The sequence below is a fragment of the Eublepharis macularius genome, chromosome 6 (genome assembly GCF_028583425.1).
Source record: "Eublepharis macularius isolate TG4126 chromosome 6, MPM_Emac_v1.0, whole genome shotgun sequence".
NCBI classification, from domain to species: Eukaryota; Metazoa; Chordata; class Lepidosauria; order Squamata; family Eublepharidae; genus Eublepharis; species Eublepharis macularius.
In genome coordinates, this window is record NC_072795.1 from 15,920,774 (window position 1) to 15,939,592 (window position 18,819).

The 18,819-nt window shown below is 40.7% G+C and overlaps 1 protein-coding gene across 2 annotated transcripts in view; it reads right to left on the reverse strand.

The window, feature by feature from the left end:
- Positions 1 to 15,414, reverse strand: part of FXR1 (FMR1 autosomal homolog 1) — a 48,435-nt gene extending 33,021 nt beyond the window's left edge. The window contains exon 1 of one of the 2 annotated variants that reach the window (XM_054982942.1): positions 15,152 to 15,414. In XM_054982942.1, the coding sequence (XP_054838917.1) occupies positions 15,152 to 15,202 (51 nt within the window). In that variant the 5' untranslated portion in view covers positions 15,203 to 15,414. The remainder of the gene's footprint in view (positions 1 to 15,151) is intronic. The other variant, XM_054982941.1, reaches the window with a different exon arrangement.
- Between the last annotated feature and the right edge of the window lie 3,405 nt (positions 15,415 to 18,819).

Below are 18,819 nucleotides of genomic sequence, written 5' to 3' on the forward strand. Positions count from 1 at the left end.
ATTTTTAAAGCATGTTCATATTAAACACAATTTAAACAGTTAAAATGTTGGCTATATAATCACGAACAAATCAAGCCAATTCACAGATCAACAGATCCCACATCAATATAAACTAAAATCCATGCCCAAACAGACAAAAGGACCTCTAGGTCAAGACCTCAAGTAATCTAGCCATTGTATTCTGGACTGTTTCCAAGCATTCTTCAAACGGCACTCCTCTGCACAACACACACTGCAGTAATCTAATATAGGGGTTACTCGAGGCATGTATACGATAGTTAAACTCTAACATTCAGGAGGGATTGCACCTGGCATACCAAGTGAAACTATTAAAAGCAGCTATAGCCAGAGATAACGTGTCAGAATAAAAGTGCAAAGTTGGATTCAAGAGAATCTTCATCCAGCCATGACCAACTCCAGTCCAAGAACCATACTGTCTCACCAGGATCCAAGTGAAAAGGACACACCAAATTTCAAATCCTCATACAAGCTCTTCCACACTAAACAGGATAAAGGACAGGATGGAAACCTGCAATATGAACAGAGACTCTAATCCTTCATATTTGTTCCCAGACTTTGCTTAATTGCTCCATACCCTCTTCCTTGTTTCCTTGACAAAAATATTTTTTCCCTAAAAAAAATCAAGTACTAAAATCAAGTTATTCACAAATTGATTCACTAGAACCAATGTCTTGGACCTCTGATAATCTAAGCAGCTCACTATCTTCTCCCATCCCCTGCAATGAAAGTTTTCTTTTGCAATGCTGTTTAGAGAAGGTAAGAAACAGCAGAGTGCCAGAGTCTCTTCCAAGTCCGCAGAAAGAACTCCTGCTACCTCCTGCCTTCTCTGTGTGTGAAGAGAAAGGGGTAGAAAACACTAATAATTGCTTGTAAGTGAAGCCAACAGTTCTATTATTCTTGCTCTGTGGTTGTGTTTTTTTTAAAACCGTTTGACTATATATTGCAGTTTTTGTCTGATTTTAGAGTAATCCATTTTGAAATATTCTTCCCACTAAAAAGCAAGCTAAAAATATTTTAAAACAAAAAGATACATCAATTTCTAGTCCCCACTGATCAGACTGAATCAGATTCCAAATGTATATGCTTGATACTGTAACTTGCTCAATCTGAGACAAATTCAGACCTGAGAGCCACTTCCAAAGCTTAGCAGCGTTACTCAAACTGTACGGTGCAGACAGAGAATGTTAATAACAAAGTAATTACTTGATGCTGGTTGGCTGACACTCTTAAGGTACAATAAGACTCCTGTTTTAATTTAGAAGTCTATAAATTTCTACACACACACTTGTGTTGCCTAGGTATTTTTGCAAAAGGTTCCTCCTCCTCTCTTCAGCAAAGCACAGAGAAACCTGAGGCCAAAAAGACTCATCATGAGAATATGGAAGTTGGGTCCAGCTACCCGCCACAAACTGTTGAATAGGAAAAATTCTCAAATACTCTTGGCAGTTACTGGGGAGAAGAGAGAGTAGTTTGAACTATAAAAATAATCTTAACCTGGACTAGTCATGAATATCCAGCGTGATATTAAGTGCTATCATATGGAAGAAGCAGTCACTGAAAAGCAGTTTTTGTATTTTCCTTGTCACAGATTCTTATTGTGTAAATTTTCTTACCACCATGATGTACTAGAATAACCAAACTCAATTGTTCAAATATCACAGACCTGTTTCTATGGCAATTACTGTGCTAGCAAAGCCATCCTTACTGTGCCATCCTTACTGCCTACTACCTAGCTAAAACCTTCATTTAAATAAATAGAAGATATTCAAAGCAATGTAGCACTGGTTCCACACACAACACTAATGCTCAGCTTTCCAAATGTTAAGCATCTTCATAAGCAGGGACCCAAATCTTTTTACTGCTGTACAAATCAAATGCTTCAGCATTCATAGCAATACCTTGCTTGGGTGGCTACTACACTAATAACTGCAAAGAATTATGGAATTAGCCATCTTCAGGAAAAGTCAGTCTACATAACATCATATTCATATCCCAGCACAGCACAAAGAGCACATGAAGTTAACTCCACATTTTGACAGCTTATCCTATATTTTCTTCCAAATTCTTAACGAAAAATTCTAAAAGCAGCAGTCTAATCATAACTAACGCCTTTAAAATTCAAAATGCTGCTTAAAAGTTAATGGAACTGCTTAATCTTAAGCTCTCACTTCACCAGCTAGCCATTTAACCTATATTCAAGTACAGACAATCCCTCCTGCTCAGCTGCTGCTTTATTTTGAGAATAAAGAAACTGCAACATAGTACACATGGATCTGCAATTGGCTGAAAAGCCAGAAAAGCAATTATTAAATGAAACCGCATCAGCCGGCAAAAAGATATCAAATGGAGTTTTGCTGGGTCAAATCTAAATCCGGTACCATTTGGCATATTAAATACTAGAAAAGTATCTGTATAATTAGGGGTTTTTTTCTGGGAAAAGAGGTGGTGGAACTCAGTGGGTTGCCCTCTGAGAAAATGGTCACATGGCTGGTGGCCCCGCCCCCTGATCTCCAGACAGAGGGGAGTTTAGATTGCCCTCTGCACTGTGGCGCAGAGGGCAATCTAAACTCCCCTCTGTCTAGAGGTCAGGGGGCAGGGCCACCAGCCATGTGACAATTTTCAAGAGGTTCCGGAACTCCGTTCCACCACGTTCCAGCTGAAAAAAAGCCCTGTGTATAATAGATGGGGTATGTGAGGAGGGAGGGATTGTAGGGACCAAAGGTACAGTGACTCTATGCCTTCCACTAAGAGAGAGACACTGCATCACCCTAGATCTGTGGTCTTCACCACAGGGATTGCAGTTCTCTGCTAGGCTTCAATCCCCTACAGTGTTGCTTTTGAGGAGCTGTTTTTTATAAGTACTGTTGCTAGCACACCTGAAGTAAAGCCCCATACCTCCTGCCTCTTTGTGCACACAGCAGAATGAAAAGGCCACTCAATGGTAGAGATTATTCCTTCTTAGCACAGAGAAGTTCAGACACACACACACACACCTACCTATAAAAGCCTTCTCTTGCCTTCTCTCTTTCCTCTGCTTGGCACAACCTGGCACAGCCTCCATACATACACCCCACATCAGTCCTCCAATGCTCCGTGCATGCTTGTGGTTAGAGATGTGAAAGCACAGGAAAAATATAGGGGGAGAGGGAATCCCATTTTTCTCCCCAAAAAACTGTTTAAAATTTGTAATGCAAAAATTGGTAAATTTGGGGAGTGCTACATTTTTAAAACTTGAAGCTTTTCTTTTTGAATGAGTAAGTTCTTCATGGCTTTGGTCCAGCATACCTACAGGACCGCCTCCCTCCCTATGTTCCTCCATGGCAGCTTCGCTCATCTGAACAGGGTCTCCTGCAGGTGCCAGCCTGCACACAGGTGAAGTCAGCAGCAGCCTGTACACAGGCTCTCTCTGTGGTGGCCCTTATCCTGTGGAATTACCTGCCTGAGGAAGCCAGAAGAGCCCCCAATCTCCTGGCTTTTCGTAAATGATGCAAAACCGAACTATTCAAAAAGGCTTTTTACTCAAATGGGAGGGCTGTATTGTAGGGAAGGGGTCTCAGATGCTTCGCTAATGAATTAGGGACCATAGACTTCATCACTATATTGCCTTATATATTATCTGCTGCTTTAAATATGTACTCCTATGTACCACCAGTGCTCCACGTTGTCTAATGTTAGTCCTAGAATTGATTATGTTCTGCTTCAGTATTTTTTCTACTCTGTACTGGATTCCTGCTAATACTATGTCTTTTAAACTTGTATCTATTTATCCTAGGGTATTGTTTATGAAATGTCCTTGATACTGTATTGAAATGTCCTTGATACTGATTGTACTAATGTCATACTGTGTAATCTGCCTTGAATCTCAGTGAGAAAGGCAGACTATAAATGACATAAAATAAATAAATAAATAAAAATAGTGTATGATAACTTTTATAAATGAGGCATTTCATGCTAAAGCACCAAAATAGGTTTAGGTTTCATAGGAAAGTACATATATTTTACATATATTTTAATTTCCTCCAAATTGAATTTTTTTCAGAATAGAAAAAAACTGCCTCACAGCTCCAAATTTCCAAAAATTTTACATGTCCGCTTGTGGCATAGTGGCCCTCCCAGGAGTTCGTAAGTGTGGCTCTTCCTCCTGTTATGTCAATATATCACATGACTTCCTCTCATATGCTTACAGTTCAGTGGATCACAAGTTACTGCCTGGAGACTGTCTGGAAAGATAGAACCCCACACCCTAGAGCTTCCCATTAGTGAAGTCTAGGTCACCCAATGTCAGGAACCACAGCTGTAATCCTATACTTACTTTCCTATTAAACTTCTTTCACTGATTGAACAACGTAAGATGCATCATTTGTAAATTAGTCAGCATACTCTTTAGCATATTTATGGAATAAAGTATCTCCATTTTCAAGAAAAACTGCATGAAAACCTGTTACTTGTGAAAGAACTGCTAACTGCTGCAACCTATGCTATCATAGCACGTGTATTTCATTTTTGCCTTCTGAGGCATAAGGAAAACTAAAAGTTGATAGTTGATAAGTCTGTAATAAACAAATAAAGTATATTTGGACAGAAACTTTCCTATAGTGTCAAAACAAGTAGGATTGCCAGGCCAGCACATTTGGATATTATTTACTGCAGGAACCAAACGGTATAAAAATCCCCCTATTGTTTGTTCTTAAACTAGGATTCTAAATTACAGTTTTAATTCCTATAATCTCGGTTTGTGTAGGCAAGAGAACAAACTACCACAATTTGTGGTTTTCCAAAATTTAGATGTCACAGCAAACTTAAGTTTGCCCTAATTCAGAAAGTCTCCAACCACCATGCCATATGTAAAAAGGAGAAGATGAGGGGGCACTGGAGCACTTGGTGGCTTATTTATGACTTCTAAATGTCATGTTTAATACTTATACTTTGTTTCAGATTTCTGCAATTCTAATCCTACTTATACAGTTTATTAGATGGCCCCCTTATCCAATTGATTGTACTGACTTCATTGTGTAATCCACCATGAATCTCAGTAGAAAATATGGATTATAACATAAATGCAACTTTTGTTAAGAGTCCACGGAATAAGGTAAATAGTTTTGAAGGATCTTTGAACAACAAAATCAAGAACCGAGACTCAATTCCTACAGGAATTTTGTCAGAAGTGAAGCTAACATACTTGGCCAATACTGCACTGAGCTTATTAAAATGAGAGCGGAAATAGGGGTTTTGCTGAATGACAACTCTGCAGCATTCATAGGTATGACAGCTTCAATGGGAAATAATTAAATATGTCTCTCCCATGACATGGCAACCTTCAACTTCAAAATTTACTGTGGACAAACTTTTACTTAAGTTCTGGACCACTTCCTTAACTATATTGCCAAGAGCTCCTCTTTTGTTTTTCTTATCCCTCGTAGCTTTTATCAAACACACTTGCACTAAGGCCCTGAAATATTTTTGTTACAATATACCAGGAGCTCCCCTTTTTGTCAGTTAAACATTCCCATCCAGCAGCCATTAACAATGCTGTTAATGGTGGAATTTTTGTTCTATTGTAAACTTCCAGTATTGATTGCTCCTTTTGTCTGCTACTTCCTGTAGTTCGAAGGAAAACCAGTTTCCCTAAACTAAGAGAAAATCTGAAGCTGGATTGTCTCTTTCACTGTCTTCACTTCCAAATAAATTATGCCACACTGCCATGCAAAAAGGATCCCCCAAAGCACCTAGACCACTATTTTAAAAAAAAATGCTAGGCACTAACTAGCAAGAGTGATATTTTTAGACAGAACTCTGAAAATTCTTTCCTCCGACAATAGGGCTCAATATGTTAATCCCACCAAGTATGGGAAGATGTAGCAGGTGAAGAAATTGGTTCTAAACCAATTAGCAACAAGGGGCAAATGAGCTCCCCAACCTGCAAGAGAAAATCAAAATCTCACTCTTCACCAAAAGCAGGAGCATTTTAACCAGTTTCAGGTAGGTAGCCGTGTTGGTCTGCAGTACACTGAACAGAAGGATTTGGGTCGAGAAGCACCTCAGAGACCAACACGTATTCTTAGAGTGTATCTGAAGAAGGGAACGTTGACTTTCAAAAACTTATACCCTGAAATCTTGGTTTCTAAGGTGCCCCTAGATTCAAATCCTGCTGTAGCATTTTATCCAGTACAGATAATATGAACCACTTTGACCACTTTAGCAACGGGAGCATCAGACCGAAGAACTTTTTTTTAATCGAGAAGCCTCCTCAAAGGATGACTTGCAGTCATGAAGTCCTGCATCAGAGCCATGTGCAGCTTCATAGCTGCCTTCTCTCCCCCCCCCCATTTTTACAAGGTTACAGGAATAGGAGGGTAAGTAAATTCTCTCAAAAATGTAACTGTATTTATATGTTTTAATGCCTACTGAGCATTTTATTGTAACCCACCCTGAGCCCGTTCACAGGGAGGGAGGGCTATAATTTCACATATATGCCATTAATATTTTCAGTACCTCAATTTATGCTTGCCTTAAAACTTTAGGATACTCCACAGGCTTCATTCATCGTGTTATTCAGTGTTTCTGTGAATGTACAAGTATGTCACCCTCATATTTATTCAAACTATGTGCTTTTATGTACTTTTATCAGAAGTATAATATTTATGATATTTTGCAATATCTTTTGATCAAGTAAAGATATGATTTAGAATCTGTCACTGATTTTACTGACCATAAGCAGTTAGAAGGGCACACGCTTTATTTCATCAATACTAGTAAATTTCTAGCTATTAACTGCACCTTACTTAGCAAGCCTCATTCATCCCCCTTTCATACCTATACGTTCCTTCCAGTTTGCTGATTCTATGGATTCAACATGTATTTATTCAATTATTTACCTCCTGTGTTTCCCCCAAATGTACAACCAAAGTGGCTTACATCATCATCTCCTCTATTTTACCCTCACAACAACCCTGTGAGGTAATTAGGCTGAATGTGCTTGGTCCATGGTCAGTTTCCACAGCAGAATGGAAAATCAAACCTGGGTCTCCCTGATCCCTCTGAAATGTGTTGATCACAGTGCTAAAAACAAAAGTCCTGACAACTATTCTGAATGTTCTATTTGCTCAAATTAGCAATATTTTAAAGTACTCAATTAAAGTAAGCAGTACATGAAACCCGCTATTTTCAGCGGGAAAGACAGAGTATGAATTTTAAAATCGAGTGTCAATTCAAGCATGCATAACTGAGGTGGTTCAGTTCTTACATAGAGGCTATTTCCTCCTTGTGCTTCCTATTAGGGAGTAGACTAAACACATCCATGCATACAAGTCACAGTCCATACTGAAGAATGTTCTGAACCTACAACTGGAGCAGAAGACTGGGGCCAAACTTCTGGCTGAAGTGGGTCAAAGAAACGTATCACTCCAGTCTTGTTCCATCAACACCAGCTCCTAATTTCCATCCTAGCCCAAGCCAAGGTGCTTGTATTTATCTCTAAAGCTCTATATGGCTTGGGACTGACATACCTTAAGAAACACCCACTCCCATAAGCTCTTACCCAACCTCTAAGATCATCTTCAGAGGCTCTGCTTCAGAGACCCACAACTATCTGAAGCTAGTTGGGTGGCAACCCGAGAAGTGGCCTTCTCAGCCACAGTACCAAAATTATGGAATTCCCTCCCCTAGGAGATGTGTCTGTCCCCTTATATCACTGTCTTCTGTTTTGTCTGGCATTTCCTTACTGACCCTTCATCTGTTTGCGTGTTTTGTTCTCATTATTTTTATTGTTAAATGTACGCGTGCTTAATTGTGTTTTAATGTTTTATTGTTCACTGCCTTGGGGACCCTCAGCTGGGCGGAAAGGGAGCTTTAAAAGTTTTAAATAAAATATTTCAAAACACTTGAGTTAGTCAATGCAATATTCATGCAAGAGTGCACCGAAAAAAATTCTACATACATGAATTGTGAGATAGTACAGTTTGAACACAATAATGATGTTATTTCAGTCGCGATTCAGTATTTAATCATGAGATATAACAAATATTTCAAACAAAAGTATTTAGAACTTTTACAGATCACAACTTAGTATCTTATGGAAAGGAAAGTACTGCCTTTAGTGGAATACGTCCTTGGAATCCAACTTATATTCAGCCGGAGCTGTATTTGTCTAAAACGCTTTAAGGACCCAAACCAGAGCACTCTGGAAACTGGCACTTATCATCTAAGTCTCAATGAAACTAATCAGTGACACAGCATCAAAGTCCTTTGAAAAATCACAGCAATAAAGAAACAATTCTTTTGAAAGCTTCTACATTTGTCTGAATTACTTTAGCTGTCCAGAAAGTTATTATTCCTGCTGTACTGCCTTTAAAGTGTATTACAAATGCTACTCTTCAAAATTATGTTACAGTCACTGAAACCACCCAGAAAGTAAATGAAAAAGATTAGATCTTTTTAAAGTGACATAATACAGAAGAAATGAATAATAAAATTAATACTGAAATTAATGTCTGTCTTCTTCAGAGCCCCTACTATCAAAATCAGATAGCCTAAAATAACCTTACAGCTATGCAACTTGTCAGTGAACGTGAGACAGCCGAGCAAAACTCAATCCAAAAAGAGACATATGACTCACAGGCAGCAGAAAGCAACTCAAGCTGTCGCAGAGATCACAGTTGATCAAATCAACTGTCTGAAGGCTGGAAACTTACTTTCAAAGCTACAAAATATATTTATCTTTTGTACTAGCTTTAAAGGTTTGCTTCAGAAACTGTACACTGCCACAGTTGTCCAGGCTTGTATCACCTCAATATGAAACAGAATAGCACAAGCTTTTTTTCTGCAGATTTCCCATATCATCTGGAATCAAAGATTCTCTGCTATCCACACTGAATTTCTCATAAGGAAGATTCCCAGCAGGTTTTGTTAAATTTATTGTATTTGTTATTTATAGTTTACACTTTTCACTGTGACTCAAAACAGATTTCATGAGTCAGTACAATCAACAGGATGAGGAGATATCTTAAACAATTTAATAGGCGTAAGATGGGAATGGTGTGAAAAGCAGCTTTGAGTCCCTGATTAGAGAAAAAAACAGGATATACAAATAAATAAAAACAGTATTGCATGACAATTTCCTTCTAACAAGACATTGGTAAATATATCTTAAAACAGTTTTCCCCAGGTTTTTCTATATAAGCAAAAGCCTTCATCTATTAACATCTCCCAATTCTTTCCAAAAATTTCAGTAAAACATTTCTCATGTGAACACAAACAAACTACAAGGAACATTACATTGTGCCCTGACCTGGATAGCCCAGGTGAGCCTGATCTTGTCAGATCTCAGAAGCTAAGCAGAGTCGGCCTTGGTTTGTAATTGGATGGGAAACCTCTAGTGAATCCCTGGGTTGCAGAGGCAGGCAATGGCAAACCATCTTTGTTAGTCTCTTGACAGGAAAACTCCGCTGGGGTCGCACTTGGCAACACCCCATCTCTAAGTATACAACACATCCCATATAAGTTACAGATCATGTATCCTTCCACAATGACCTGAAATACCATTTTCCTCTCTAACATAAAAACTTTTTTAAAAACACAAAAACTGATGAAGAGTTCTGAGGAACTCAGAAGATTATACACTATGGTGAGTTATTTTGGTTGGTCCAAATAAAAGGTATGCCATTAATTTATTTTTATACCATAAAAATGAATGGCAGACACTCCCTGATATGAGAAAAAAAGCTTGTCTAAACTATGTCTATGCAGTACATTCATTTAGACAGCCATTTAAGCACTGAGGCCATGAGGCATTTCTCAAGACCAGCTGCAGTTTTATATGTATTTTGAACACATTACACATGCACATACACATGTATTCATCAGATAAAACACTGACAAAAACAATCCAACACTATTTAGAAAGTCATTCCATCAAGTCACATAAATATGAGCATATCTAAGCAAAGTCTAGCCAAAACCTCTTTTGTGCAGCATGCAAACACACTCACTTTTTTGCCTCCATGGTCATAGTATTGTTTAAAAATGTAATGATAAAAGTTGCTAGAAGAATAGAAAAACTAACACACACCTCAGCCACCCTCACTGCCCCAATCATAAATATGTTTTTTATCCCAGGATTCCTAACTCGCTGAATCAATATTTTCACTTCTGTGGTAACTAATTCAGAACAAGCATAATAATACTGTAGTATTGCAACAAATTTACTAAATGTAGCATGACATCTGCAATACAGACAACAAATGATAAACCAACAGCGTATTTTAGTTGCATGTAACTGATACAAAGAAACAGAACTTGTAGAATCATGTCATATTGCATAGGCAACCCTTGGCACAGAAGAATTTTACTAGTAAGAACCTCCATCCCTATACAGTGACTGTCAATTTTCTAAAGACTCTAGTAAGCTCTTAGTTCAGTACCCACTTGGAGCAAATCCAATCCATCCAGCTGAAACTGTTCCCTCAAGTGTACTTTCTGAGCAAAGCAGAGAGCAAGAGAAGGCATGTGTCTCATCTGGAAGCCGCTCTCCTACAGTCATGATGGTGGTGGAAAGTACCATCACGTAGCAGGTAACTTATGGAGACCCCACTGGGTTTTCAGGGCAAGAGACATTTAGAGGTGGTGAGAGACTAGTACAAACTCAGCTTAATGCTGATTACAGAATTTAAACATGAAACATTACTCGTTTTTCTTTAACTGAGCAAACCTCTGTTGATGAACGGGCACTATCTTACACACCTTGCTCCTATGTTTTAAAATACTGATTAACGCTGAAGCAGGACCTGATGTTTATCTATGAATAAACTTTTTAAAAAGTTTATTACAACTGATCTCTTCAAAAGATCAACTTTAAAATTAAACTGATCTTTTGTATTAAAAAATATAAACACAAATAGTAAGAACTTTAAACATAGGTCACAATGCAGCACAATGCAGATCAATGGGGCTTAACAAACCACTGGATAGTAGCCAATATGTATCGTAAATGCTAACAATTCATAATTTGGAAATTGGACCAGAGTTTTTTAAAAAACTCTTGAATGGGTAGGAGAGAGTAAGCCTCAGAGAACGCTTATCCTCAGAGGTCCATTCCATGTACATTCAGATACAGACACCATACAATCTTTTCAACTGTGAAAAGTAAACGCCTACATTGAGCTTGAGGGATATCATGGTGGGTGCAGGGAATCTTGCTCAAAAGATACATACTTAATTGTGCATATCTTCCATTTCCCCCCCACCCCACCCCACTGTAGCCGCTTGGTTCTCTTCAGTTCAACATCAAGCCCTAGCCAACTGACTCTCACCTATGCATCACTTTCTGCTACACATGTGCATATGGGCAAATGTGTCCCAATAATTTAAAGTGAGAGTTCAACCATCTTACACTTTCCTACATAATGATGGGAACCCCCAATTATTAAGATGGTGAGTGACAATGAGGGCAGAACTATTACAACAATCACACTACATGAAGCAAGGAAATAATGAACTTCAAAAACTGTGTTTATTTTGCAAAAAAGGACTCTACATGAGGGAGAAGCACTAAGTATCGTCTTTTTGCATGCAGTGGGGAGAAGTTAGTATTTGCCACTATGTTTAACATTCTTATGGTCCAAAGTTTTAGAAGTCTGGAAGAATGCTCCCATCCCACCCCTAACAAAAAAAAATCCCTTTTCAATAAGAACATAAGAAGTGCCCTTTAGGGTCAGACTAGGGTGGTCCATTCAGTCTCACACAGTGGCCAGCGATTACCAAGGAGGACCAGCAACAGGGCATAGAGGCTAAAGCCTTTCCCTGAAGTTTGCCTCCTGGAACTGGTATTCAGAGGTTCACTTCCTCTGAAAGTGGAGGTTCCCTTTAGTCATCAAGGCTAGTGACCTCTGACAGACCTATTTTGTGTGTGTTTTTCAAAACTATTAAGTAGCACAAGCATGATAAGTGAGGGTTATGTAAATAGTCACTTGTGATACCACAACATAAAGTGTATGTGAAGCACCATCAATCTCAGGAAATTTGGTCACTGAATGAATACTGGTTAGTATTTGATTAGAAACCGCGGCACTGAACACATGAAGCTGCCTTATACCAAATCAGACCACTGGTCCATCGAAATCAGTTCTGTTTATTCACAGCAACAATAGTTCTCCAGGTGCTCAGGCAAAGTTCTTTCACATCACCTCTTAACTAGAGATGCCTGGGATCGAACCTTCAGTATGCCAAGCAGATATTCTATCACACAGCCATAGATCCTTCCCAGTAACTTGAACTTCAGTGACAGGAAAAGAAGATTTTCCTGCCAGAAGCAGAACTGCTCTTTCCATGGGCAACCAACGTATTCCCCCCCCCCCACAACTTTCTTTGTGCTCAAAAAGAATGCAGCTAAGGAGTTTAGGCCTGATAGTCACCTAACAAAGCAGACATAAGAAAGCTTCTGCCAAAGTTCTCCAATAAATTCTAATAGGATCAGTGCCAAATAGACTAATGAGTCACTGAATTGGTATATATCAATTTCTGAAAGTACTAATGAAAGTTACAGCAGTAATGGCTTCTAGGGCTAATCTCCCTTGGCCAGTAGAAGTTAATTTGAATGTCCTGCAAAAACTAACAGCCAGAGTAAACAATTTGCTAACTTGTGATCTGTGCTGCTTTACAGATTCTTTAGTTTTTTAAAACATTACTTGGCATGGGTAAATTGTTGAGCCCTCCCATGCCCAGAAGAGATGTTTATGGCTGCCATTTGCACAAGTAACATTTTTCCTCTATAGCAATGCTTTGAGACAATTCCTGTAGAGGAACACTTGGAAAACAGATCCTTTTTTGTTTTGCTGGAAATGTCTACAAATAGGATGAAAAAAGACTCCAGTTTACATGTCTTTTCTACAAAAATCTACATAGATTTTGCATTCTGTAATTTATTATTTTCACACAGCCAATCCAAAGAACTTCCCAAGGAGGAAAGTGTATCACAAATGGCCTTGAGTTGGCTGTAAATGAGTAGCCTGCGATTACATTAATCATAGAAGTGAGCTACGGTTGCCTGAAGTATTGCTCAAATACAGTTCAGGTGAAAAAGTATGTCATTTTCACTGGGTTCAACCAGGAATACTGCCTGCTACTTCCAACAGTTGTTTTTTCTAGGATCATATCCAATTCCTATTCTACTCCCAACTCTTAGGCTTAATTTCTAAACCCAATTTTCCTCCCCCTTTCTCAAGCACATACAAAAAGATAAGTTACAAAAGCAAGATGGTAGTAGCTAAGTGCAACGGCTTCAAGGCTAAACAAATTCAACAGATTATTTAATTAATTTTATTTACCAAAATAGGACTTTCTGAAATGGTGTGAATTTGCATTAAACAGTGAGAAAGGACTCATCACAGTATGGAACTATGGCTGATTCCGCACACATTGGATAATGCACTTTCAATGCACATTATCAATCGTTTGAGGTGGATTTTTTGTTCCGCACAAAAAAAAATCCATTCCAAATGATCTAGAAAGAGGATTGGAAGTGCATTATCCAACGTGTGCGGAATCACTGTAAATTTGAGTATTCCAACACTCAGAGCCAATGAACTGTCCTGAAATCACATCTGTCACACAAACTTCTATTTTTCAATCTGTAAATTCACCCATATCTCACAAGTCTGCAATCCTAAAGGTTTTTTCTTAATGATTAGTATTTTGCATTTTTAAAATACTTCAAGCCATTTCATGTATTCCATTAGATGCAAAACCAAAGTACATTTTCAATATGTGGTTCAAGGTCAAAAATATGTCAAATGCAGAAGTGTGGTTATAGCTTCAAAACAATAAATGCTGTTTTATAGGACTGCAGTTAATAGTTACTTGGAACATAATCTAGTAGCAATCCTTTAAATGACAACTATATTTATAATACTCAGTTCAAGCAAAATATACCATAGATTATATTACCTAAAAAAATGTGAGTTGTACCATCACAGATGGGAATACTATCATGCATTTATACTAAAGTATAATTCACTTACAGAGTAAAGATAAATAGCATTCACAATGCTGGTTTGCTATCAGTGCTCCTGCAAAGGAACACAGAGGCCTCACACCATAAAAAGATCTAGGATTCTCAAGCATCCAAGGCTTGGCTTAGGGAGAAAGACTGACAGGCAACAGCTGAGAGTATCCTGTATTGATCCTGTAACTTCCTGGCATACCAGGGAGGGTGGCAGCGAAGGAAGTTTTCTGCTGACATAAATAAAGTCCAAGACTCTAAAAGCATTAAAGTTGCCACACATTCCTAATTCCTTCTATAAGGAAGCAGCATATTTTCCCTTTTATTTTCAGTGCTCAAAACTCCACAGACGTTGGCTTATTTCCAACCACATTTTATAAACACTTCCCCATACCCTCCACCAGTGCTTTGGGTCTGTGTTGTTAAAAATACAACTCTACACTTCAGAAACCTGAATCAAGCATTAGTAAAGAGTTAGAAGATAATTATGAGTAAAAGCTATGGGAATTCCCACCACCACCACCACGCCATCCCATCCCATGAGTGACTCAAAACCACAAGCCTTTCTGACCCCTGCTCTATGCAATCTCCGCCCCACCCCAAAACAGCCCACAGGCACACTAAAAATTTAAAATTAGGACACCCTCCTCCATTTCAACCACGGAATACTTACCTAACAGCTCAAGGTTATCAGGTCAAAAATCTCTTTTTTTTAAAGAAAAAAATCCCACCCCTGAAGAGTCTCCTCAACAGCATCCCAGTCCCTGGGAAAAAGGGAAACCCTTTCTTTTACTTTTACAGAGAGGGCGAAAGGTTTTACCTCATTTAACACGAGGGGGATAAAGAACTGAGAGTGGCGAAGCCTTCCTCACATGCTCAGACCCAGAGCCTTTCCCGGGATCCCAAGCCGCCCACCTTGGCCCCCGACCCCTCACACACCTAGAACCACACAGGCGCTCCATCTTCCCCGCCTCCCTCCCCAGGCCTGACCAAGAGGCCTTCCCCCCCTTTCTTCACCGGGGGCCCCCCCAGGCCTACTCTTCCTCCAGCCCCGTAACCATGGAAACCGACTTCCCCCTCGGCCTCCCCGTCGCCCCCATCCCACCCCCAGCGCCGTGCGAGGAGGGCGGCCGATACCTTGTAGAAGGCCCCGTTAGAGCCGCGCACTTCCACCGTCAGCTCCTCCATGTTGGGGCCGCAAAGGACGCTGGGACGGGCTTCTAGAAACTATCTCCACCTGAGGCAGGGGGAGGGGGACGGGGGCGCCCTCAAGGCTTTCCCCCTCCTCGCCTCCGACGCAGGCTCCGCGCGGAGCGGAGGAAGGTGGGGCGGAGCGGCGCCGCCCTCGGTCTCTTCCACCGGCGGAGACTCACCGAGGCGGAGGGATCCCTCTTCTTTCTCTCCTCCCCCTCCGCGCCTCGAGGGCGTGAGGCGGCGCGCCTCAGCCTTCCCGCCCCCTCATGGCTGTCGCCTCACGGAGCTCCGCTGAGAAGGGGTGGGAAGCCCTGCGTCTCCGTCAGCGTCCCCAGAGTTTGGTTTCCTCGCCTCACAAATGTCTCTGTCGGTGCCCCGCGGCTTCATTCCTCGCGGGGGCACAAGCGCTTTTGAGGCTAGACGGCCGAGGCGGAAGAAGGGGCTGGGGGGGGAGCGGGTTGGGGTTTTTTCAGGCTTGGCTTGACTCGGTTTTGCCGGTTAAGGGCCGTGTATGAGAGACGGCGTGGGGTTATAGAAATTGTGGTAATTCCTCTTTACCTAGTTTTTCTCTGCAATCCAATAACCCCTGTTCTCTTTTTTAGGAGTGCGTTCGGAGTTGGTTTCTAATCAATTTGGTGAAAGAAATCTGAAGAGGAGGGGCTGTTATGCAACTTTCACTCTGTGGATGCTCAGAGGCAGGCAGTGTCTTCCAAGCCTTAATAGCCATGCTTATAGACTGCTCTTCTAGACGGATTAGTGCTCCTATCAAGTCGGTGAACAAACAGTGCAATCCTAAACAGAGTTACTCCAGTCTAAGCCCATTAAATGGTCTTAGACTGGAGTATGTCTGCTTAGGATTTCACCGAGAAAAGTGTTACTTTAAAGACCAACTAGATTTCCAAGGTATGAGTCTTCAAGAGTCAGAGCTCTCTTTGTCAGGTATGTCAGGTATCTGATAAAGGGTGCTCTAACTCTTGGAAGCTCATACCCTGGAAAACTAGTTGGTTTTTAAGGTGCTACAGGACCCATATCTTACTCTTCCACTAGAGACCAACATGGTTAAAGGTAAAGGTAGTCCCCTGGACAAGCACTGAGGAGACTCGTTACTGACCTTGGGGGGGGGGGTGTCACATCACATTTTCTTGGCAGACTTTGTTACAGGGTGGTTTGCCATTGCCTTCTCCAGCCATCTACACCTTACCCCCAGGAAACTGGGTACTCATTTTACCGACCTTGGAAGGATGGAAGGCTGAGTCAACCTTGAGCCAGCTACCTGAACCTGGCTTCCGCCAAGATCGAACTCAGGTCGTGAGCAGAGCTTGAGCTGCAGTACTGCAGCTTACCACTGTGCCACAGGGCTCAGAGTGGTACAGTTACCCATCTGAAATTAAAGTCAGTGTTATTATTACCCCCACAAAACAGCTGGGGCTGAGAGGAGTGGGTTACCCAAGGCCACCTACTGAGCTCATGCCAGTAATAATAATAGAAACAACAACAGTGAGCTTATATAACACCCTTATGAGCAGATTAGTGTCCACTCAGATAAGTGAAGAAAGTCGGTGTTGTCCTAAAAATACAGCTGGGGCTTACCCAAGGCTACTTACTGAGTTCGTAGCAGGCGTGGAATTCAAACCAGCAGAGTATTGACTTGCAGCCCAGCCACTTAACTACTATGTTACAGCCTTATCTTCCTTCTTTTCTTTGCAGAGAAATGAAAGTAAAATCCTGCTCTTAAAAAAGAAAAAAAGAATAAGAATCAATGGTGATATCTAAAATTGTTTACTGAAAGTTCCTTGATACTTACTACTAACCCACACTGTGTAATCTGCCTTGATTTTCAGTGAAAAAGGTGAACTATAAATAATATGAAATAAAAAAATTTAAAAATTTCCCACCCCCCAGCAGCCCTAGCATATCAGATTAGAAGGGGGTTGCTTAGGGTTGTCAGCTCCAGATTGGGAAATTCCTGGAAATTTTGAGGGCGGAACCTGGAGAGGTTAGGGTTTGGGGAGGAGAGAGATCTCAGCAGGGTATAATGACATTCCACCCTCCAAAGCAACCCATTTTCTTTTGAGGAACTGATCTCTGTGGCCTGGAGATCAGGTGTGATTCTGGGAGATCTCTAGCCACCACCCGGAGGTTGGCAGCCCTAACCAGTTGCTGCTCACTATACAAGTAAGGTGGGTGTGAAGGGAGTGGTGGAGATGCTGCAGTGGAGGAAAAGTGTGGCATGTCAGGATCCTTGGCTCAAATAGGAGGAGAAATAGCTGCCTGCTTGCACAATGCAATTGCTAGTTCATATACATGCACCCATGGCAAACCTGCCTGGCTATGGTGGCTGATCATACACTCCATGAAAGAGAGTTCCAGTTTCTTCTAGTCTTGTTCTGCCAAATAAGGCATCCCATTCACAAAGAAAAGTAGCCTTATCAGGCATGGGGACTCAGCATGTTCTCAGAGGTACTGTGCTCTAGATGGAAGAATCCTTTTTTAAAAACAAGGTATTAAATGTACCCTCTTGCCCACCCATGCACAGTTTATACAAGTGAAGACCTTCACTAAAGGAAATAAAACAATTTTATTTATTTTATTACACTTCTAGACCGCCCCCCCTGTCAGACAGGCTCAGGGCGGTGTAACAACATACGATTTTTACATAAAGATTAAAAACAATAAAAACATAAAACATTATTCCATATACAGTTAAAATCAGCGGATATAAATATTAAAATACAGCATTTATCCCTCTTAGTATGTGAAGAAGGGAGCTCTGACTCTCAAACGCTTATACTCTTGATCAAGTTTGGCACATCTTAAGTGCCTATTCTCACTCCAGATGCAAGTTACAATTTGGTGAGTAGGGGCTGCTGCTTGGCAGGTTGTCAAACCCCAGGTAGAACCCAACGTTCTGAAATTACCACTCCAGAATACAGGAATCACTTCCTCTAGAGGAAATGGCAGCTTTGGAGGGTTGACTCTGGCATCACATTACACTGAGCTCCCTCCCCAAGCTCCATCCACCCTCCCCAAGCACCACCTCCTAATCTCCAGGAATTTCACAAGCCAGAGTTGACCACCTTATCTCCATGTAGGTATTCTATGTACAGAGGGAGATTGTACCTCCTTTCCTCATGACCTCCCCCTTTCAGAAAAGCTCCAAGGATCCCCTGTCAGACTGCCACTACGCCCACTAAAAAAGGCCAAGGGAGACTACAGGTTCCATTGCAATCTAGCAACTAAGATGCTGCACCTTTTCATTCATCTGTTTCTGCTGCTGTGTCCAAAGGTATTTGGCCTTGATTTCTTTTGTGCTTTTCTGAATGCCTTCTGCCATGCCATTCTTAAACTTTGAATTCCCAACCATCTGTCCATTACACTGTCTACCATAACCTACTTTCTTCAGCAAAGACTACTGAAACTTGTCTAGGTTTTATGTGTATAAGTACCTATGGCAGAAAATCAAAATGGTGCTTTCTCACCATGTTACTAAAAGTGTAATGATAAACTAAAGAATTTAAAATTCTTGCCTTTAATCAGTTGTGTTCCCAAATCTGCCACCTATGCCTGGTTCTCAGTTTTCTGATGAACCTCACCTTTTCAGCATTCAGTAC